The sequence below is a fragment of the Leopardus geoffroyi genome, chromosome A3 (genome assembly GCF_018350155.1).
Source record: "Leopardus geoffroyi isolate Oge1 chromosome A3, O.geoffroyi_Oge1_pat1.0, whole genome shotgun sequence".
Lineage (NCBI taxonomy): Eukaryota > Metazoa > Chordata > Mammalia > Carnivora > Felidae > Leopardus > Leopardus geoffroyi.
Genome location: NC_059336.1, coordinates 78964370 through 78988485, shown reverse-complemented (window position 1 = coordinate 78988485; position 24116 = coordinate 78964370). Strand labels below are relative to the sequence as shown.

At 37.0% G+C, this 24116-nt stretch overlaps 1 protein-coding gene and 1 long non-coding RNA gene across 2 annotated transcripts in view; one reads left to right on the top strand and one right to left on the bottom strand.

Annotated features, from left to right (window-relative positions):
* The window catches only part of REL (REL proto-oncogene, NF-kB subunit), a 40182-nt gene extending 16170 nt beyond the window's left edge, over positions 1 to 24012 (bottom strand). The window contains exons 1-4 of the mRNA XM_045446140.1: positions 23707 to 24012; positions 12691 to 12833; positions 12053 to 12201; positions 7150 to 7241 (exon numbers count right to left, since the gene is read on the bottom strand). Of these exons, the coding sequence (XP_045302096.1) occupies positions 7150 to 7241; positions 12053 to 12201; positions 12691 to 12833; positions 23707 to 23716 (394 nt within the window). The 5' untranslated portion in view covers positions 23717 to 24012. The remainder of the gene's footprint in view (positions 1 to 7149; positions 7242 to 12052; positions 12202 to 12690; positions 12834 to 23706) is intronic.
* On the top strand, positions 1673 to 19718 carry LOC123580830. The gene is made up of 3 exons (XR_006703482.1): positions 1673 to 1764; positions 18771 to 18942; positions 19549 to 19718. It is a non-coding gene; the product is annotated as an uncharacterized LOC123580830 (long non-coding RNA).
* Positions 24013 to 24116: the final 104 nt, after the last annotated feature.

Below are 24116 nucleotides of genomic sequence, written 5' to 3'. Positions count from 1 at the left end.
TCTTCTTGTCTTTTAAAAACAAAAGAAAAAATTTATTTATTTAAGTAATCTCTATACCCAACATGGTGCTCAAAGTCACGGCCCCAATATCGAGTTGCATGTTTAATGGACTGAGCTAGCCAGGTGCCCCTCTTCTTGTTTTTTAAGCTTAAAGTTGTGAGGAAAGGCTCTTATATTTTCTTGTATTAAACCAGACTTTAGAGACCAGAATGAATCTATGTTAGAGACCACTTGTCTTTTTAAACTGTGTTATCTTTCAGTCTACCAATATAAGATAATCCCCCCAAACTCAATCGTAAAATAGTCTTTGTAACAACTCAGTGTCCTCTCTATATGGAAAAATAATAAGATACTGAATAAAACTGAATTGTAAAATTCTTTATTGTCAAAATCCTATCGATTTTAATCAATGAATATTAGAATTCCTTGTACGTCATTAAACACATAGCTAGAAAATGATAAATAAGTTAATTTTCTTTCAGCTTTTGTTGTAAGAGTCCTCTATGAAGTCTAACTGCTATTCTTTTATTCCAGCTAAGTGGACACTATTAAAACTTGATATTGGAAAAAAAAAAAAACGGATATTGGAACCCTTCATTAAATTCTTTGTGCAATTTAGATTTCAGCACATCTTTGACAATTTGAACAATATTTTTACATGAAACCTCAAGTTTAACACTACTTGATTGCTGTATATCCCTTTTTTGTAAGAGATAGTTTCAAAGAATTAATAGCAAGAAAAGTAAGGAATGCCCTTAAAACATACTAGTTGATATAGTACATAAACTAATCCTACAGAAAGTTAAGAATAATTCTTACCAGTTTTTGTATTTTCACATGATACCTGATGTCTAGAAAACAGACTGTCACAATGATGTAACATCAGCCTATAGACCAGAAAGTGCAGGTCCTATTTTACTAAACACTTCCAATTTTACTGTTTCTATATATCATAAATATAGATCACAAAAACAAAGTCAACTAATCTCTTACAGTACTAACAGAATTTTCCTATGTGAAGTGATACACCTGTGAAAAAGTATAAATTCAGCCCTGACAAATTTCTATGTACATGGTAGAATTTGAACTTGTATATCCCAAAAATAAAATAAACAACCAAAGAAAAGGATAATTCTGAGTTATCTAAATTAGTTTTTGGTGTTTTGAGTTTTTTCAAGGGGATTAGATTTTGTTTTGCTTAGTATTAGAAATGTACATTTGAGGGGGCGCCTGAGTGGCTCAGTCGGTTAAGCATCCAACTCTTGATTTCTGCTCAGGTCATTATCTCATGGTTTGTGGGTTTGAGCCTCTCATCAGGCTCTGCACCCTCTCTCTCTCTCTGCCCCTCCCTTGCTTGTACTCGCTCTCACTCTCTCTCTAAATAAAAAAATGAACTTAAAAAAAGAGAAATGTACATTTTAGGTCTTATTTCAATATTCTAGGAAAACAATAACATATAATAACCATAATTTCTATTATGAAAACTATACTGCAATAGAGAATGAAGCCTACTCTAACCGTCCTATTTAAATGTATAACCTTTTCCCCTTAACTACAGATTCCTGACTCCTTACACTGATTTTTCCCCCTGAGAACTTTTCATTGCCTAATAAATCACCTACTATATTTACTTAGTAAATTTGTTTATTGTCGGTGTTTCTCCACAGAAATAGAAGCTCTTCAAAGGCAGGAATTTCTGTTCGTTTTGTTCACTAACTTATCCCAAGCACCTACCACAACCTAGGACTATAAAGACTGAATGAGGTAGCATTCCTATTGAAGGAATGAATGCATTAGTAGTTAAGATGCATAACTTACTGTATATAAATAGGAAACTTTTACCTCAGATATTGTGAAGATATTTGTTTTAACAGTAATATAAATATACGGTTTAGGTACCAAAGTGAAATATAAGATATTGTGAAGATATTTGTTTTAACAGTAATATAAATATATTGTGAAGATATTTGTTTTAACAGTAATATAAATATACGGTTTAGGTACCAAAGTGACATATAAGCAAGTTCCGTCATAGATCCTGTCCACAATGAGCACAAAATTCATCTCATAAAACAACTGCTGGAGAATTAAATAATCCAACAGATGTCACAAAGCTTTTCATGACCAATTGCTGAGTGACTGGTATAATTAGGGGGATATTACCTTGGGCTCAACAGAGCTAAAAAGGCTCTCAGGGCATTTCAGATAAGGAAAGCAACTTGAATATTTTTGGTAGACAAGTACAAACAAGGTGTGTTCACTCATTCATTTGTTCATTTTCTCTTTCAACAAATTTTAATTAAGCCCCTACCATGTGCCACACACTAGACTGTGTGTTAGAGATACATAGAAGACAGTCCTTCACAGCCTCAGGAATCAGTGAGGGAGAAACACACAAAGGCATAGCAAATCATATTGGAAAGATGTACAACATTTTCAGAAAACAATACTTTTCTCTGTGGCAAGGTCACAGAAAGCTTCAAAGAGGCAACCTTTAAACTTGAAGGCTGAGGGGCGCCTGGGTGGCGCAGTCGGTTAAGCGTCCGACTTCAGCCAGGTCACGATCTCGCGGTCCGTGAGTTCGAGCCCCGCGTCGGGCTCTGGGCTGATGGCTCAGAGCCTGGAGCCTGTTTCCGATTCTGTGTCTCCCTCTCTCTCTGCCCCTCCCCCGTTCATGCTCTGTCTCTCTCTGTCCCAAAAATAAATAAAAAAAAAAAACGTTGAAAGAAAAAAAAAATAAACTTGAAGGCTGAGCAGGAAGAATTTACTAGGTAGATCAGGGCATTCCACGTAAGGGCATTGCGTATATAAAGGCACAGTAGCAAGAAAGAATGTGGCTCTTCAAACACGGCAAAATATTTCAGATGGCAAAAACAAAGCACATATGTGTGCACTCAGTGTTAGAGGAAGGAGGGACAGGAAGTCAAAGCAGAGGATGCAAGCCAGAGAAGAAGTTGGAATGGAAAACAAGGATCAGATGATCAAAGGCTTTGAATGCTATGAGTGAGAAGTTGAATCTAGCAAGTAGATCAGAGTTTCTCAAAGCGTGGTCCATGGATGGCTTGCACCAGAATCATCTATGGAAGAGATTTTCAAATTATTGTTTGGGACCCAGTGGTCATAAAATTAATTTGGTGGTTGGATAAGCATTTTCTTTTTTAAATTTTAATTTCACTTAGTTAACATACAGTGCTATATTAGTTTCAAGTGTACAATATAGTGATTCAGCACTTCCATACATCACCTGGTGCTCACCATGGCAAGTGTGCTCCTTAATCCCCATCACCTATTTCACCCATCCCCCCACCTACCTCCCCTCTGATAACCATCCGTCTGTTCCCTAGAGTTAAGAGTCTGTTTCTTGGTTTGCTCTTTCTTTTTTTTTTTTTTTTCCCTTTGCTCATTTGTTTTGTTTCTTAAATTCCACATGAGTGAAATCATATGGTATTTGTCTTTCTCTGAGTTATTTCGCTTAGCATTATAATCTAGTTCCACCCATGTCAATGCATATGGCAAGATTTCATTCTTTTTTACGGCTGAATAATATTCCATTGTGTATATATAGCATTCTTTATCCATTCATCAATCAATGGGCATTTGGGATGTTTCCTTGTCTCGGCTATTGTAAATAATGCCACTATACACATAGAGGTGGATGTGGATTGACATTTTCAGTAAGAGTTTGGGACCCATTGGTTATAAAATTAATTTGGTGTGTTAGAAAAGCATTTTCTTTAAAAAAAGAGAAAAAGAAAAAAAGAAATGGAATGCAAAGGCACGGAATAGAGTATACTGAATGTAGTAAGAACAGTGCTTGATGTATGTATGTATGTGTGCATATGTATGTATTGGTGGAGAAACAAGAGCTGTTTCTTCTGTGAGTCACAGTCAAGTAAGTTAAGAAACATGGAGCTAGAGATTTCTCAAAACAGCATCCCAGACCCCATGCTAGACCTAGCAAATCAGTGGGAATACGACCTGGAATCTACATTTTTAGCAAGTATGAAGTATATTTTTGAGAACCACTGCTGAAAATTATTTGGAGCCACTGAATTCCTATTGTTTTAGAAGGATATTTTTGCATGCAGAGTGTATAAACTGCTTGGAGGATATTAAGAACAGAGGCAGGAACACAAGTTTAGGGCTATCAGCAACAGTCCAGCTATAAATGATGTAAGTTTACATTCCTACAATGGTAGTGAGAAAAATGTAGAAGATGGTGGAGAAATGGTTAGGGTAGGTGACCGAAAGAGTTTTGCTGGAATAGCAAGGGGTTCATGAAGAGGAGCAGTGGAAGAGAAGGCAGGAAAGATATGCTGGAGCTACATGTGGAAGACTTTCAATTTAGGGCTATTTAGTTTTTAAACTTTTAAAGGAGTCATTTCAACGTTTTAATCAGAATAATATGCTAAAGCACTATTCTAAGAAGATTATTCTACTGGGGTGTGGGGGGAGGAGATTACTACAATTCAAACTGTGAGATGGTAGGTCCCTAAACTAAAGAGGGAGCAAAAGGGCTATGGGGAAGAAAGGGATGTTACAAAAAACTAAATAACAACCAAAAGCACAAATACTGTGAAGGCTCAACCGGCAGGATTGCTCCCTTCCCCAAATCTAAATCCACCTAGGCAGTGCAGTAGAGAGAAGATCGTGAGCCTGGTAGCCAGGCTACCTGTGTTCAAATCCCAGTACCATCACTTACCAACTATATGACCTTGAGAAAACTACTTAATTTTTCTATCCCTTCATTTCCTTATTTATAAAATGGAGATAACAACAATAGTCCCTACCTCAGAGGCTGTTATAAGAATTAAATGAAATAAGGGGTGCCTGGCTGGCTGAGTCAGAAGAGCATGTGACTCTTCATCTTGGGGTTGTGAGTTCCAGCCCCACGTTGGGGGTAGAGATTATTTAAATAAATAAAGAAGTAAAGAAACTTTTAAAAATTAAAAAAGAAATTTAATGAAATAAATATGTAATGCACTTATTTTGTACTAGGAACTACTCTGAGTGCTATATGAGTGTTATTAACATCATGCCTGGTTCTGGATTGGTGTAAAAAAACAAAAACAAAAAAACCTAAAAAACGTCTAGAAGGCCCATCTACATTTTCCTTTTTTGCTTTTCCACTGGAGTCATATCCAGACTTGAATTCCAGCTCTGCCATTTGCTACACGTCTTGAGAAAATTAAATAACCAAAGCTTTGGAATTCTCTTCTGAAAAGAAGTGCCATTACAATGATTAAGTAAATAGCATACATAGGCACCTAACATTTACTTCTTGACATACAAAAAGTACTTAATAAATGGTAGCTATTATTTATGATCTCCTTGTTTTGTGCTACATTTCCCTGTTTTATACTACATCTAAACTTAGATGGACTCTTTAATTTTTAAGTTTTGGTTTTTACTTGAGCAATGAAAATGAGCAGACTCTTGACCCAGAAATTCTCCACTTTTGAAAATTTATCCTAAGGAAATAATCATACAAGAACTCAAAGTTTATATATTCAATGGAGTTGTTTTTTTTTTTTTTTAATAAAATGAAAACCTAAACGCTCATGAATAGATGGCTAGATAAACAAATTATGGTCTGTCCAAACAACAGAGTACTCTGTTAAAAAGTAAAATAGATTCAAAAGTACTAACATGGAAAGATATTTAAGATCTATTCCTAAGTACAAAGAAACAAGCAGTAGCAGTATAGCATGATTCCATTATATAAAAAAATATATGTGTATATTTGTATATATTCATTTATATTATTTATATATATTTATTTACTGTTTAGTGGATTTTGCCGGGGATGGCACTATCTGGAGTAGTGCAACTGTAAGCACCCTGTATTATTTTAATAGGTAAATGACTACAGCAAGTTAAATGTCGGCAACCTACCCTACAGTAGTCACCACTGTAAAAACTACGAGATGATAAGCTGCTAAACTAGGGAGACAGCTATGCATATATAAAGGAAATTCTAGAAAAATACACATCAAATTTAACAGTCGTCTCCTCTGATGAGGAAGGCTGAAGGGGACTTTTGCTTTTAGCATTATACTAAATAGTATGAAAAATAAAGACTAGGGAAAAGAGATGCAGACCTTATGATTCATACAAACACTGCACTTGGCTATCAACATATTCCTTAACTTCACTTCATATCCCTTAAATTATTTTTATACATCCAGGAAAAACAAACAACCAACAATATAAGGATGTCTTTTTTTTTTAAAGTTCATTCATTTATTTTGAAAGAAAGAGACAGAGTTCATGAAACCAGGAGTGCCAGAGAGAGAGAGCACCTCCTGGGCGAGAGAGAGAGAGAGAGAGAGAGAGAGAGAGAGAGAGAGAGAATCCCTCCCACGGGGCTCGATCTGAGCCAGAACCAAGAGTTGGACGCTTAACCAACTAAGCTACCCAGATGCCCCAACAATGTAAGGATGTCTTAAATATGACAGAGAAATGTATTCTTTGAAAATTTTATAGTCGTTCAATTCCTGAATTATGCTTATTTAAGTAGCTGCAGAAGACTTACAATGGAGACTAACTGTAGTGCCAGCATTTATCTATCCAAACAACACAGAGTGCTTATAATTGCCAGGCATTACATCGCATCACTCCATCCCTAACAAAACCTACTAACCAGTAAATATCTAGCCTTATACATAAATACACTAATGAAAATATTTTGTATAGCTTCTACTATTTCTATACATCTTCTTCCACACTGGGATTAATTTAAATTTTGCTGTTGAATATGCCCTTGATTTAAATGTACTTCAATATCTTATAACCACAGTGCCTATTCAACATTCAGAAAAGGTAATGTATACTATCTGCTGGGGTGGCAAAAGGAAGGCCACATTCAAAAAGAATCAGAACATTTTTGAGGTTTTCTTATAGAAAACAATGGCACTTTCCACTGATAGATACCAGAAAGCCTTGTCTGCCAAAGAATTTTTTTTCCAACACTATGAAAGATTTTAAATATTCTTCATTCTTCAGATATAGGTATACGCTAACAAGTAGAAAAGTGAACATGGAACTTAAGGTAGCTCTTAAAGCACAGGTTTGAGATACAAATAGAATTCACTAACACAAATAGGTCAATACCCAAATAACAGAAATAATTATACCAAGCATACTTACCATTGAAAGGATTGATTCCTGCCCTTATTCTTGATATAATAGCTTCTTTTACTTCTTTTTTCTTTACACATCGAATACCCAAATTTTGAAAACTAGAAGGAAAACAGAACTTTCAAACTGCTTTACAGTTAAATACAAAGACATATAAATGAGGTTTTACCGAAGGATACTGCAAAAATCAAGCATATATCCTATACCTATGTCAAATATACCAAAATAGATGAAGATTAACAGGAAAGTGATACCACAAAGCTAAAACTGACCTCCCGAACAAAAAAGTTGTAAAAAGATGTCCATAAGCTGAAGCCCACAGGTATGTTTTACTAAGCCCATAAAAGTGTCACCTACCTTAAATAAAAAAACAAATGCGCACAGTTAACAATCAAGTTAACTGAATATAAATATATGGATTTCTGGCTTCTCTTCAACATTCTAAAGGTCTGGCAACAGTAGACTGGCACAGAAACACCTGGCTAGAGCTGAGCACCTGCAGCCCCACTTATGCAGGGCTCTCCAATTTACTATAGTGCCTGCTAGTCCTCTTATCCCTGATCCATTCCACAGACATTTGATTTCTGAGCCCTGACTTCACTGCTAGTAGCAATGGAATATGTTTTATGCTATATTATATGAAGCTATAATAATCATTCATAAGAAAACACTGAAACATTTTAAATTAGAAAGTTGTTTAATGTGAATAATATTTAACAAAAGTTTTAAAATGTCATTTATGGAAAACTTCTCAATAGCTACAAATATTACTGATTTGCATATTGTAGCATAGATGGTGGAGGGGGGAACTCCCCTACCACCACTAGTCATACTTGTTCCCACATGGAAAAACCATGACATCATTAAAGCTGGGTGGGTGTGAATAAGGAAGCAAAACTTGGTTATAATAACATTACTATTTGTTCAAACTTCATAACAGCACTTTGCAACAGGAGGCTGCCTGCCTTGTTTGCCCTTCTCCATGCTCATGCTGTCTTATGTTCCTGCTCTTCACCTTCACCATACTTGTGATTTTGTTAGCACCTAAGACACCTTTGACATTTCTTTCCTCTGCTTCCAATAATTAAAAAATAAATCTGGAATACGTAATCCCTTCTCAAAACCCTGAAACCATAATCCTCTTCCTCAAAAGTATTCTACTTCTTTGAAAGATTCATAGCTTGGTTCTCATTTTTCTTTGACAAAAAATTTAATGAATGAAATTTTGGATTCTTACTCTGTACCAAAACTGTCTGGAAAATTATGGGGACATACAATCCCTCCCCTCATGCAGCTCACAGTCTAGCGCAGGGGCTGACAAACTATTGCCCCCAGACCATATCTGGCCCGCCACCTGTTTTTGCAAACACAGATCTTTTGGAACACAGACAAGCCAATTTGTTTACATACTGTCTAGGCATGCTTTCATGTTACAAGAGAATTGAGCAGTTTCAACACAGACCATATGGCCTGCAAAGACTAAACTATTTACTATCTGGCTCTTTACAGAGAAAGTTTGCTGACCTCTAGTCTAGTGAAGCAGATATAGAAGTATTAAATAATCACATGCAAAAGACAAATGCTGGGGCGCCTGGGTGGCTCAGTCGGTTACGCATTCGACTTTGGCTCAGGTCATGATCTCATGGTTCACGAGTTTGAGCCCCGCATCGGGCTCTGTGCTGACAGTTCCAAGCCTGGAGCCTGCTTCAGATTGTGTCTCCCTCTCTCTCTGTCCCTCCCCTCCTCACACTCTGTCTCTCTCTCTCAAAAATAAATAAAAATATTAAAAATAATAACAATAATAATAAAATAAAAAAACAAAAGACAAATGCTAAACTGAAATCCTAACAAATTTGATAAGGGGGACATACACTTTGTCATAGGAGCCTTTGATGGGAGAGACTTGATCAATTCTGGATGGACAAACAGGTTTATTGTATGAACTGATACTTAATATAAACAGAAATGAAGTAGGAGAAGAGAAGAGTAAAGTGACTTCAGGCAGGAGGAACAGAACAAGCAAAGGTCCCTACAGAAGAGCATTGTAAACACAGCAAACTAAAGGAAGGCCTCTATGACTGGAGTATAAAGTTCAAGGAAAGCACAGTATAATGGCAGGCTACAAATACAAGGAGACCATGCGGACCTCACAGGCCAATAAGGAATGCTGTCCTTATTCCAAGAGCCACATAAAGCCATTAAAATATTTTAAATGGGGATTTGACATTCAGATTTGTATTTGAAAAGCTCACTCTGAATAAATTAACTTAACTTTTACAAAAGATCACTTTGGCTAAAGTGGAGAACAGACTTGGGGAGCAGGGGGGAGAGGGGGAGTACAAAAAGATGCAAGCAGACGAGTCAGGAGGCTATTCTGGCAGCTTACATTTAGACTACAGGTAGTGTGGTGGTGATGGAGGTCACCGAGGAAAGTGCATAGATTCAAGACATATTTAAGAAATACTAGTTAATGCATTCAAAGTATGCATCTGTGGGAGGGGTGTCATGGATGATACCCAAGTTTGGGGCTTTTATAGCAACCACTGAGATAAGGCACATTGGAAGAAGAACTGAGAAAAAAGTATGATCATGGTACAATCACGGTCTTGGGAATACTCTATTTGAGGTGTTTTGATATTTACAAGAATATGTCAAAAAGACAACGGGACTAAATACCATTCTCCACTGAAAGGAACCAGGGCTCCTTAGAAAAAAACTGATTTCAGAGCTGGGGCAAGAAAAGTACAAGTAAGTCTTCAACACTTTGCTGTGTCAGAAAGTAAAAAAGTGCTCAAAGAAAGATGGGAACATATCAAAAGGACACAGGAAACAGGCTGAAGGGGCTTGCATTGGTCAAATATGGGTCAACCCGAACATCAAAATAATAATGCCAATAATGGACTACAGTACAGTGTATATAAGAATCCATGGGGCTACAGTGCTATTTTTTTTTTTTTTTAATAGGAAAGGGGAAAAAGGGAAAGTTTTTCTTTACAATAGAATGCTGATTAACATCACCAATGGAAAACACTAATATCCCATGTCTCCTGAAGGGATATTTTGAGAACAACATAGCAGCACCTCTGTAGATTTCTCATCCAAATTGTTTCGGGTTAACATGAATGTATTATTCGTGTTACTAACATGAATATAAACCAGCAACCATTCAGACTAATCCACACTGAACACAATCTTCAAAACAGCCCAGACTCTTCAAAAATGTTAATGTCATGAAAGACCAAAAAAGACTGGGAAACTGTTCTGAATTAAGGGAGATTTTAATAATCATGACAACTTAAATAATCATGACAAGTAAATACAATATGTGATCCTTAAACCTGGATTGGGGGGATAAACAGGACAGCCATAAAGGGCACTGTTGAACATAACCAAGATAGTCCAAAAATTTAACTGCCTGTAACTAAGATTGAGAAAAGCAGGAAGTAAAACAGGAGAGGTTATTTTCACAGAAATCAAGAAATAAGAATGTTCTAAGAAAGGAAGGGTCCACAGTGTAAAATGGCATTGGGAGGTCAAATAATATAAATAGGAAATATTTCTTGCCACATGTGTATTATTAATTATTTTTGGTTTATGTTGTTATTGTGAGAGGAATATTTTTAAGTATATTTTCTAGGAGCGCCAGGATGGCTCAGTCAGTTGAGCATCCGACTTCAGCTCAGGTCATGATCTCACAGTCTGTGAGTTCGAACCCCGCATCGGGCTCTGTGCTGACAGCTTGCAGCCTGGAGCCTGCTTCAGATTCTGTGTCTCCCTCTCTCTCTGCCCCTCCCTTGCTCATGCTCTGTCTCTCTTTGTCTCAAAAATAAATAAAAACATTAAAAATAATAATAAATTTAAAGTATATTTTCTAAATAGTCACTACTAATACAGAAGGAGGCTACTAACATTTTCCCTGTCGTAATTAGGTTCATTTTCTCCCCAAAGGCAATATATGTTCATCACAAAAACGAACTATAGAATAAACACAAGTTAAAAGAAAAATATAAAACCCCACAATCTTACCCACCAAGAGACAACTACTATTAATACCAAGTATATGTACACATACATTTTTTAAAAAAATATATTTTTAATCACATATTGTTTTAAAACCAATTTATCTTACATAGTGTGAATATCTTTCTATACAAAGAGATATTTGCAATGTTATGTTTATTGCCTGGATGTACCAGTTTATTTAACTAGTCCCTCCCTGTTTATTACTTCAATTGCTTCAAACTTTTTACTTTTACTAACAAAGCTGCAATGAATATCACTATAGTTAAATTAAGCTTAATTGTTTCCTGAGGATAAACTCCTAGAAACAGAATTGCCGGTTCAAGAGACATTCATATTTTTCAGGTTCTTCCTATGTTAAAGTGCATACCAGAAGGGTTTCATTAATTTGTACTATCACCAACATGATAATGGACCCATCTTGTGGCAGCCTCACCAACACCAAAGTGTTAAATGATTTTTTTTTATCTTAGAATTACTATTGTATGTTACTTTTATAACCTGTCCTTTTCTAAATAATAATTCCAGTTTTCCAGTTGATTTTCTCGTATTTGGTGATTTTTAACTATTAATGAAAGGACAAAGTAAAATATATGAAAGAAAACCTTTCATAAATTGTTCAAACTAAGAAAGAAAATCACAGCATGAAATAATTTTATGTATACCTTCAGTAACAATAAGTATTCCTGCTACCATCATGGGCTGTCCACTAGTAAAGAATAAAAGGGTGGTTCTAAGCAAATGGTAAGAAAATTTAAAGGTACACTATAGTAAATAAAAGTAGAATGAGAAGTTACTCTATTCTGCTAAAAAATAACAGATGTACATGCATAGTAAACAGAGCATCCTATGCTTATCCTATTCCTAAAGAGATCTGTGACTGTGTACTTACAACAAGGGTCTGCGTTCTTGTCCAAACTCTGCTTCATAGTAGCCATCTCGGCAGTCTTTTCCTACTAAATCATGAGGATGAGGTTTATATGGGTCGTTCTTTGTTACTAATGTAATTCTCACTTTTCCCTTTCCATAATAGTTCATAATCTGAAAAAGAGGGAAATTAAAGATATAATCCATAAATTTATCTCATTAAGAATTGATCTACTAAATGAGAGTTGAATATATATAATGCAGTTAGCACCAGATAAATAAAGTCCAGTTGACTGGCAAATGCAGTTTGGATGAAACTTTCCAGAGAATACCAGAAGGGAATAATTTACCTCTCAGTTCTTTGGAGTACTATTTTCTGCACTAATTTCAATTGGTCACATAATCTGATTCTGCCCATATTCCTTTTAAAACAAGTTATACCATAATATTATCATGGAGCATGAGAAAACACCTGAATGTTGGGCCACTGAATGCCAGGCTTTTCTGTTCACTGTCATACCATAAATACCCCTTCAAAGTATATATTTAAGCCACAGTAGAAATGACAGCACATTGTGAAGAAACTGGGTCTTTAATGTAATTGCTATAGCTAAAATATGAAGCAATTAAGAGTTAGGTACACACAGGAAAATGGTCTATTACCTGGATAGATGGGTATGTTCGGTTGTTGTCTGTGCTGTGCTCCCCTGGAATGCTGCCTGCTGACCGCCCTTCACATTTGTATCTAAAACGCATTCCCCTCTGCCTGGGCTGTTCAATTATCTCTATACATGGGTTATACCCACCTGGAAATTTGAAAAAGAGGGAGAGTGAAATTAGAATAGCAGTAATAATGGATTTAACCATTTTGTTTCTTTCAAAACAGCAGACTAAAAATTTTTCCCTCCCAATATTAAATAATAAAGTTGAAATGCAATTACCCAAGGTTGAATGGTAAAGGCACCTTCTTCTCCCACTCATAATTAACATAATGCTAACACAAATCACTCAAATCATATTTATTAGGTAGTACTCTATCATTTAATATCTACAGCTAATGCCAGTGTGAAGTTCTGAAATACCCACTTCAGAGATATCCACTTCTCATATGAGAACAAGTAGAAGGGTTTCCTTCAAGATTCCCACAGAAGGGTCAAGAAGATAGTCTTCAGAAGTGCAATATCATACTCCAAAAGTGAGTTTAACTGCTTGATTTTGCATTAGACTCTTAACAGTACTAAAAGACGGCTAATTGAAAATGAAAATACAGGGGCGCCTGGGTGGCTCTGTTGGTTAAGTGTCCAACTTCAGCTCCCGTCATGATCTCACGGTTTTGAGTTCCAGCCCCGTGTTGGACTCTGTGCTGACAGCTGAGAGCCTAGAGCCTGCTTTGAATGCTGTGTCTCCTTCTCTCTCTCTCCCCTCACCCCCACACGCTCACTCACTCTTGCTCTCTCTCAAAAATTAACATTAAAAAGAAAGAAAAATAAGAAATTGAAAATGCATTTAAATCCTTGCAGAAGGATATGTTTTTTAAATATCTCCATTGGAATCTTAAAGGATTGATACATAGTATATCCAAACAAATTCCAGAAGTGATTTTAAGCTCACCACAATTTTCAATCAGTTCCATCTAAACCTTTGCTAAAGTATAAGACACAACAGAGGAAAAGAAAATAATTACTTACTTTCTATAACAAATGTCATTTAAAACATGCAACTTTATGCTGACTGAAAGAAACCAGACCAAAAGAGCACATACTATAGGATTCCATTTATATAAAACTCTAGAATATATGAACTAACTATAATCAAAGAAAGCAGAACACTGATCACCTAAGAACAGGGGTGTGGAGTGGATGAGGAAACTTGGGGGATGATGGATATGTTAATTATCTTGACTGTGATCATGATGCTTAGAGTCGTATTTCTATGTCAAAAGTTATCAAACTGCATACTTCAAACATGTGTAATTTATCATACATTAATTATATGTCAATAGAGCTGCCCTAGAACACGTGCATGTTTGTTTACCCCCTCTTATGATCCATATTGTGGAAATGAAAGCTCAGTGGAGACACTCAAGTGTGCTTACAAGTAGGGTACTTAGCAATGTGTCTTTACTTCAGGGAGGTAAAGACGTCTTCCATTAAAAAAATTCCCTCAATCAGCTTACTGACTTTTAAATTCCCACAATTAGATAATCAATTTCTTTGACTAAAGACTTATCTTCTGTTAGAATGCAAGAAAGCTCTTCAAAAGGGTAACACAATGGGTCTTCCCAGTACAGTATGAGGAAGAGGTCTTGTGAGTCCTACTTAGTCCTATCTTAATAGCAAACACACTGGAAATGTTGTATCTTATAAGTCTCCTACTCTATAAAATGTGAATAATAATAACAGCACCTACTTCATTGGGTTGTTGTGAGGATTAGAGGTAATGTGTGTTCGGTTCTTACCAAGTAACACACCTATAAGAAATACTCAATACATGTTGTCTACTATTATTAATTTCAAATGCTTTCTTGAAAACAATGATTTTATAGTGATACCATGATGTTATAACAACTGGTACTTTCAAGACTTTAGAAAACAATGAGGCAGGGGCGCCTGGGTGGCTGAGTCGGTTAAGCAGCCGACTTACGCTCAGGTCATGATCTCACAGTCCGTGAGTTCGAGCCCCGCGGCGGGCTCTGTGCTGACAGCTCAGAGTCTGGAGCCTGTTTCAGATTCTGTGTCTCCCTCTCTCTGACCCTCCCCTGTTCATGCTCTGTCTCTGTCTCAAAAATAAATAAACATTAAAAAAAAAAATTTAAAAAAAAAAACAATGAGGCAAACAACACAAATTATTAGACTATAGGAGAGTCCAACAAAACAAAATTTTGTTTATGCTAACAATTGTGCATAAAATGACAGTAAGAGCAAAAGAGTCAGACATGCCTGTGTTAAAGGAAAAAGAATTAATGAAGCAAAAGGGTGGAGAGAGCAGAGGGGGAAGGGAGAAAGGTAGGCATTCAGCAGGGAGTCCAAAGTCGTGGCAGCACAGAAAAGAAAGTTTAAGAATCACCAATATAACCATAATGAACGTGTAATACACTTTCACCTTTAGAACCAAATGCCAGAGTACACTGGGGATTTGGATTTCCTTCTGAGTGACAAAGAATCAATGAATGGTTTTGTGCAGGGGAACCATATGATCAGACTGACATTTTAGAGTAAGAATTCTGATGGCAGTGGACAGATTGGAAAGAAAGGAGAAAGCATGATGATGAGTTCAGAGGCTGTTATGCTACTGTGCCCAATGATGAGGGCACGTCTGACATATGGTAGTGATAACAAGGATGAAGGATTATTGAAAACATAAAATTAACACTCCTTGGTCACTGAACATTAGGGTTAAGAGCAAGTAAAGAATCACTGAGGCTCCACAGTTTCTACTTTGGGTTACTGAATGAAGTGTTAATGTTACCTTTAATTAATTGGTTGGTTCAGACTCCTGTTTGAATTTACTACCTATTTGTTTAGGCAAAAGACAAAGAGCCAGGGAAAACGGACTTTAACCTAATCTTGTTCCTAACACTTATTTCAATTTTACTGAAAAATGTAAGGCATGCAGATGAGTGTTTCAACTTCACATATTTCAAATAACTCAAATTCACATTTCAGTTTCAAATATTTCATATCCTTATATATTATTGAAGGAGTGTGTGAAAATAAAGTACATTTTCCTCTCAATACTCAACAATATTTTAAAGTGATACATAAAATAATTTATGTGGTTGAACTAAGGGTCAAATAAATCCCTGCCCACTATTTATTTAAAGGTAGTTGGTGGGAAGTTGATACAGAATTATATCATTAATGGTAAGTGGCTAACTTTTGGGAGATGAGTGTGAGCAAAAGTGCTAGTTAGGCTCATAATGATTTTTCAAATATTTCATTGGTTACACAACACTACCTTAAAGTAGAAAACGTTTTTGAAAAAAGGCTATAGACAAGAAAAGAGCAGTTGCTGAAAGATTAAAATAGTTTTTAAAAATGTGAAATTATAAAAATGAAAAATATTAGTTATCATATAACATCAAGTACTTAAAACCCTTTGAAATCTATTCTTCCTATTGAAGAAGCTCTTTATTGGTAAAAAAAAAAAAAAAAAAAGTCTCATGAGCAACCAACAGTTTATTATAATATTCTACATTCCCCCAGCTGGAAATAATCTCCCCCTCCTCTAATTTGCCATAGTATTTTGTTTATGACAATTATTCCAAATTACTATAATTAAGGGGAGACTCACTGTTTTATTTCTTCTTGAAAAAAAGCAACTTGTTTTATTTCATCAAGTTACTGGTCTTATTTCTTTTCAAGCTACTTGAAGGCAAGAATTGTGACGTATTCATCAGTGCCTTATAGACTGATATTTGGTAAACATCTGGAGAATGAATAACTGAAAATCTAAAAATCTTTTTGTTTGTGTAAGTTACACAAACATTGAAGGATCATACTGATGATCCTTCAGTAGGTTTCCCTACTAAGGAAAAAAACCAGTGCTTTGTGGGTACCAGAACTGCTACACTTTTCTAACCTTCATACTTATTTACAGTCTAATTTATCTGTATTTATGATTTAAAACTACTTCCCAACTATAAATCACCTATATCACGCATCAGTACAGTGTACCAGTTATTTCCTTCCTCAGTGCTCTATCTTAAAATGCCACTCTCCTGAAAAAAGTGTTGAAATGTAGTCATCTAAGGAGTGGAAGAAGGTAAAATATCAATGAGGGAATTGTAGGGAAAATAAGTACTCTCAAGTAAGATTATCTCAAATCACTACAGTTTTGAAAAGTTGAAATTTCTTTTAAGTAGTTCTTGATTACTGCACTTTTCTTTAACCAATACTATACAAAAGCTAGGGTTGACCCCTGCATTTTTAACAATATTGTAAAACATCTGAAATATAGCCAAAATATTTGCAAGATATATTCATGTTTTTATTTGCACTTAGGCAAAAAAAAAAGGTGCTATTTGAGTTTTTAAAATAAAAAAAAAAAATTACATTGTGGGGTACCTAAGTAGGTCAGTCAGTTAAGTGGCCAGTCCTGATTTCACCTCAGTCATGATCTCATGGTTCGTGGGTTCAAGTCCCTCATGGGGTCCTGCGCCGGCAGCAAGGAGCCTGCTTGAAATTCTGTCTTCTTCTCTCTCTCTGCCCCTCCCCCACTTGCACACACACTCTCTCAAAAATAAATTAACTTGGGGCGCCTGGGTGGCTCAGTCAGTTGGGCGACCAACTTCGGCTCAGGTCATGATCTCGCGGTCCGTGAGTTCAAGCCCCGCATCGGGCTCTGTGCTGACAGCTCAGAGCCTGGAGCCTGTTTCAGATTCTGTGTCTCCCTCTCTCTCTGACCTTCCCCCATTCATGCTCTGTCTCTCTCTGTCTCTAAAATGAGTAAACGTTAAAAAAAAAAAAAAAAAATTAAAAAAGAAAATAACTTAAAAAAAATTTTTTTAATTACATTGAAATAAAAGTTAAAAATGGAGCTTTAATTGTCAGAAATAGACACCTTAACTAAAACCTTATAGCCAGCACTGGGAACCAGTGTTAATTGTTCAGTAAAAAGTTAACTACAGTAATTATAACACTGTTTTAAAGTACTCTTATATATATTCTTATTTGATCCTCTCAACTTTAATCTTCATAAAAACAGAACAGGAATTATTATCCCATTTTATAGATGCTAAAGCTCAACATTATGAAGTTATAAGAAAAAAATTATAAATGACATTAGCAAATATGATAGCTGGGACCCCAATGGATCAAATTAAAAAACAAACAAAAAAACCCAACCATAAAAACCACTGGGGGTAAAGTCACAATAACTGATTACAGCAAATAACCTAAAATAAATGCAACTTAATTTAAGAAGATAATGCATCTTGGTATAGGGAAGTCAGTATTTAGATCCAATGAAATTCCTGGAACAGAGTTCACAGTGGGGGTATGTATCAGAATTACCTAGGAAGCTTTTTCAAAAAACATACACGCCCTGATCCCACCTGTGATCTGAATAGAAACAGAAATCTTTAAAGCCCCAACATATTTCTGAAAAAGCCTTCCAAACCATTCTAACACACTACTGATTAAGAACCACTGCCCTGGGGCGCCTGGGTGGCTCAGTCGGTTAAAGCGTCCGACTTCAGCTCAGGTCACGATCTCACAGTCCGTGAGTTCGAGCCCCGCATCAGGCTCTGGGCTGATGGCTCAGAGCCTGGAGCCTGCTTCCAGTTCTGTGTCTCCCTCTCTCTGACCCTCCCCTGTTCATGCTGTCTCTCTCTGTCTCAAAAATAAACAAACGTTAAAAAAATTTTTTTTTTTAAAAAAAGAACCACTGCCCTAAAACATAAAGCAGCAGAAACAATGCACATATCTAGGAAGCAGTCCAAAAATTCATATACAAGTATGAGCTGGGTGATAGACAAACTAGGCAGAGGAATTCTGACAACTTCTAAGTCTTCTTTCTCTCCCAGTCTAAGAAGCTTAGCCAAACATAAGCAAGGGAAAAAGGCATTATGATGGGATGGTCTCCAATCACAGCGATCTATTTAAAAGGTAAATTGTTTGCAAAACTATTATTTTAACTATCATTAGTAAGACTCGTTACAATACAGGAAGCAAATGATAACACACTAAAATGTCAACACCACAGCTGAGAATAACTGACTACAGACCGCATCTCTCTTACAGAAGTACTGGATAACAGACTGCCTGAGAGTCAAAGGAGGAAATGGAGCTAACAATATACACTTTTCTAAATATCACCTTCACTCACTTTGGAGAAAAAGAAAAGATTTGTCATTCCTCAAACCTAGGAACCCAACTGAATTGTGGTGATAATCTTCTCTACCTTAAGACACACGTGAGCTTTTCCATTTCTTCCTAATTATGATCAAAATTTAGAGTTACCATTTCTCACATAGAATGGCATTCAGTTAACAAAGGGGCAAAGAAAACTTAAGCCTATTCCCACAGGATAGAAAGAGAATAACACAGAAGGTGCCAAAGAAATCAAATGAAGGATAAGTTATATCAATCATTAGCAAAAGGACACAGTTTATCTACTAAGAAGTTTTTTATTTACTTTCTTTTCAGAATGTTCAGTATCATTTAAGTGGACAACAGAGAAAAGATACACTGCCTCCAAACATCACTGTTAAATTCTTCTCCCCTAGTTTAAAAATACAGAAAACCATTTCAAATTGTTTAAAAGTAAATGGGTAGTCTTATATATTCTTGAAAGACTATTTTCTATCTAGCATCTGTTCTAGCCTATTATTGTAAGTTTTTAAGGTTTCACAGAATTCTAGAATGTCAGGATACTCAAACTATCTCTAGAAAGTCCCATTTCCTAGAGGTCTGAGTCCCCAAACAGCTCCACTACATAAGAAAACTAACATTGATGGGTATTTATGGGTTCCTAAAAACAAGCCTTTATAATAGTTATTCTCTCATTTTTATCTCACAGAGTAGCAGAACTGGAATAAAACCAGCTTCATTATGGACTAAAGTCCAGATTTATTCCAATATCTGAGGCTGACTCGGAAATGGGCCTTAAGAATCCAAGTAAGGAAAGTTCTGGATGTGTATTTGACTGATATATGCAGCATAAGGTAAATAAAAGATGTAAGAGTTGGTTAAGTGCTAGAGATTTCACTGTGTTCGGGGGCGGGGAGGATCTCGAAAAAAATTTTAACTTCTGGGATGAAAAAGTAGAGAAATATTTAAAATCTGTCCCAGATTACTCAGGTATTTAACTAAATTGAAAATAAATGGCAATACCAAATCACCTGTCTTGATTAAGACTGCCAGATTTAGGGGCACCTAGGTGACTCAGTCAGTTAAGCGACTGACTCTTCGTTTCCGCTCAGGTCATGATCTCACGGTATGTGGGATCAAACCCCACGGATGGGCTCTGTGCTGACAGCACTGAGCCTGCTTGGGATTTCTGTATCTTCACTCTCTGCCCCTTACACCACTTGTGCGCGCATGCTCTTTTTCAAAATAAATAAATAAATATATTTTTTTAAAAAGCCTGCCAAATTTAAAACTAAACATTACAGGATGCCAATTTTAAAAAGTATTAAACAAATATTGACTGGTTTTTAGTATAAGTATGTCCCATGCAAGTATTTGGGTCATGTGCCTACAAACACAATCCTTTGCAGAGAATGCGGATGAGAGAAGGACAGGACAAAAGGAAATGCTGAGCCTCCTAAGTTGTATTTGGGAAAGATACTACACACCCCCCAGATGGTACCAATTATGATTCATCATGATTCCTCCCTAGCCATTTCACTCACTCAGTGCCTTCACTCTATCATACCACTTCATTCTGTCAGCACCTTCATTCTTTCATACCACTATTGTCTCTACGTTTTCATGGGTGGCAAGTCTGAAACAGCCTTCGTGTTTACAGTGTGCAGTCTTCTACTTAAAAAAGTCATTTGCTTTAGTTGCCAATTCCAGCTTCCAGCTTTATCGTTAAAGATTAAGTTGCATCATACCTACACTGATTTTTTTTCCCCTTACTCAAGAGAAATACTTATAGTTCTCTTGAAACTCACACCACAGAGTTGGAAGTATTGTGGCTTACAAAAACAACTTCTTCATGTACTTCCTATTGTATGACACAACAGAACTATACTTAAGAAAACTGTGAATAAAAATCAATTATCTAAATATTAAAACATATTTTACCAAAGACCGTACTGCTTATTAGGAAACAGACCTATGTGTGCATAAGAGCATTCCGTACTTTCTACTGGAACAATGAGAAGCCTTAAGTTCAGACATAAAATAGCCAATTTTGCTTATGTTAAGCAAAACAGAATCATAAATATACAAGAGTAATGACTGCCTACGCATACCCTAAGTGGACAAGGAACATTCTTCTTAGCAATACCTGTTCTAATTAATTGTGCCAAAAGACAGAAAAATCAACGTGTTAAAAACAAACAAACAAACAAACAAGCAATAAAGACAACTTAATAGAACCTGATCTGTGAAATCCTAAATAATTAATTTGGTAATTTACCTGAACAAAATTTAGAATCATAAACATATCAAAGTCCCAGTTACTCATGGTACTTATATAATTTTGCCTATGAGATTATGATCTCCTACTTTTACGTTATACAGATAACATATGCAACTACACATACCTATTTACATATGACATCCGGTGAGAAATAAAGACATGGTCTAAAGTGCTTGGTAATCAATAAAAATACTTTTTGAGGTTCCAATACTACCTTACTACAAATAATCTAAACTAAACAAAGATAAACTAAGCAAAAATTTTTCTCCTATTACTCTTTCGGTTCAATTACTGTTTCAAAACAGGAAAAGAATTTGTAATTATTGCATCTTTTTCTCTAAGGCCTTTACAAGTGATTAAGGAAAATATACCCAGACTCCTTTTTAAAAATTTCCTTGGCAGTTTTCAAACAACTGAATTCCAATTTAAATAACTTGTTATATTTTATTTTTATTTATTTACTTAATTTATTTATTTATTTTTTTTTTTAATTTTTTTTTTTTCTCAACGTTTTTATTTATTTTTGGGACAGAGAGAGACAGAGCATGAACGGGGGAGGGGCAGAGAGAGAGGGAGACACAGAATCGGAAACAGGCTCCAGGCTCTGAGCCATCAGCCCAGAGCCCGATGCGGGGCTCGAACCCACGGACCGCGAGATCGTGACCTGGCTGAAGTCGGACGCTTAACCGACTGCGCCACCCAGGCGCCCAATTTATTTATTTTTGAGAGAAAGAGTACTAGCGAGGGGAGGAGCAGAGGGAGAGAGGGAGACACAGAATTCGAAGCAGGTTTCAGGCTCTGAAATGTCAGCACAGAGCCCAACGAGGGGCTAGAACCCACCAACCGTGAGATCATGACCTGAACGGAAGTTGGACGCTTAACCATCTGAGTCATCCAGGCACCCCAAATAACTTGTTATATTTTAAATAGTCCCATTTTAATGCAACTCCAGAAAAGGCAAAAAACAAAAAACAAAAAAAACAAAAAAACAGAAAACAAACAAAAACAAAAAAAGAGATAACTGCTCTACAGCTTTCCATTCCTTTAAATTTCTTCCCCTTCAATTTAGGGAAATCAGCTCTCACAACAGCACAAAATACAGTGCCATTAAACAAATTTAAATTGTACCCTCTTCCTGAATGCTGTGGGGCTTACGCTACCCTCTGTGTAAATGGTTCTTTTCTCCCTTGTAAGGTAATTAGAAGTATTGTATTCAAGCCACATATTAACGAATTTTGTGTAAATTGACAGCAGTCTGACCTTTTTTATTTATAATGCTCACCATTACTACTTTCACACAAAATCTTTCTGGTAACCAATAATAAATTAGCCAAATATTTCAGATCATCTTTGCATTTTTATTCTAAATGTGCTTTGAAGTTATAAATTTACAAAATTATCTTAAAGTTTGGGGTCACTGAAGTGGGTAAAGAGAAAGTTGAAATATTTTAAACTACACTTGTATTCTCACATGAAAACCACAGACAAAGTGAAATCAAATGTCATGTGAACCACCCCAATTTCCTTTTCGGCCTACAGCAGTAGCTATGGCATTGTTCTGCTCAACCCTTAAAAAAAATCCTTTAATGCTTTCTACTTCCTCTTCTCTGCTAGATATCAGCCTTCTGAGGGTCACTGTATCAGGGACTTGGGAGGACGCGGGTCAAGCAAAAACAAGGTCCCCTCTTCTGCCACTTAGTACAGCGCTAACTTAATACTATCGATAAGGCCTCCCAGCCTTGCTCAAGCTGCTCCCTCTGCCGGGAAACAGCCTCATGAACCTTGCCAGCATCCTGCAAAGGTCCAACTGGAACAATCTACTCGATTTACTTCCCTTTAGGTTACAAACAGATCCAAACCACGGCTACATACTTGAGACTCCCTCCCCTGTCCTCTAACCTGTTTTTTGATAAAGTCGTTTCCCTCCAAAGCAAGAAATCCACGCATCTATGAACTGAAAATCAGTTTCTACATTAGTGATGCACAGTTTTCATTCCTGCTCCTATTTTAAAAGCACCGGTGTTTTAATACTCCTTTCCAATAAAGAAAAAAAAATGACTTTTCCGTAAAACAGAAAGTACGCGCTTTAGAGTAGAAACTATCCACTTTGTTCAAGCAACGTTTCCACTTAAAAGCTGTTGGGATACCACTGGTGACTTTTAAAGCCGCACCACATTTTGTACAACTGTCAACACATCAGTCATCACCTCTCGGCACTTGATGAAATTAAACTTTAAAAAAAAAGTAGCGCACTCCTGAGGTCTGAAGCGTCTTCATTCCTGTTCTAAAACATAACACCACCATTTCAACATAAAACAACTTCTAAATACGAGAACTATCCGTCCTCCTTTATTTAGGTAATTGTTACTTCCCTAATCCTAAAAATCAAATCGTTGGCATCAAATTACAGAGCGTGACTTTGATTTCGCACGCAAACCTTGAACCGGGGAACTTGTTAAAGGCTGACAATTTGCCAGATGAGACGATTTTAAGACATAACGCGCACAACCAAAACTGGGACCCCCGAAACTCCGACGTCCGGAGGAGCTCCTTCCCCCGGTCCGGACCCGCGCCTGGAACACTCACCGGAGGCCATGGCTCCGCTCACCGCGCCGCCCGCTCCAAGCGTCCAGACCCGAGACCTCCGCGATCAGCCCGCGTCGGTCCGGCGGCCGACGGACTCTGCCGACGGGACCCCCTGTTCCCCTGATCACCCCCCGAGGCCTCCTCCTCCTTCCCGCCCTCCTCGGAGTTTGCGGCTCACACCTTCCCACCCCCTTAATTCTCGCGTTCGCCCAGAGTCGCCCTTCCCAGGTGCGGGAGCCAGGGGTAGGGGGCGGAGCGCCGCCAGAGCCACAGGCCGGCCAGGCCGAGGGGCGGGCAGCTAGGAGAGGGGATTTCCCGCGGCTGACGTAGACCCCCAGCACCGCCGCCTGTCCCGGGGGCGGGGAGGCGGGGCGTCCTGGAGGCCCGCGCTCCGCCCCGCCCCTACCCGC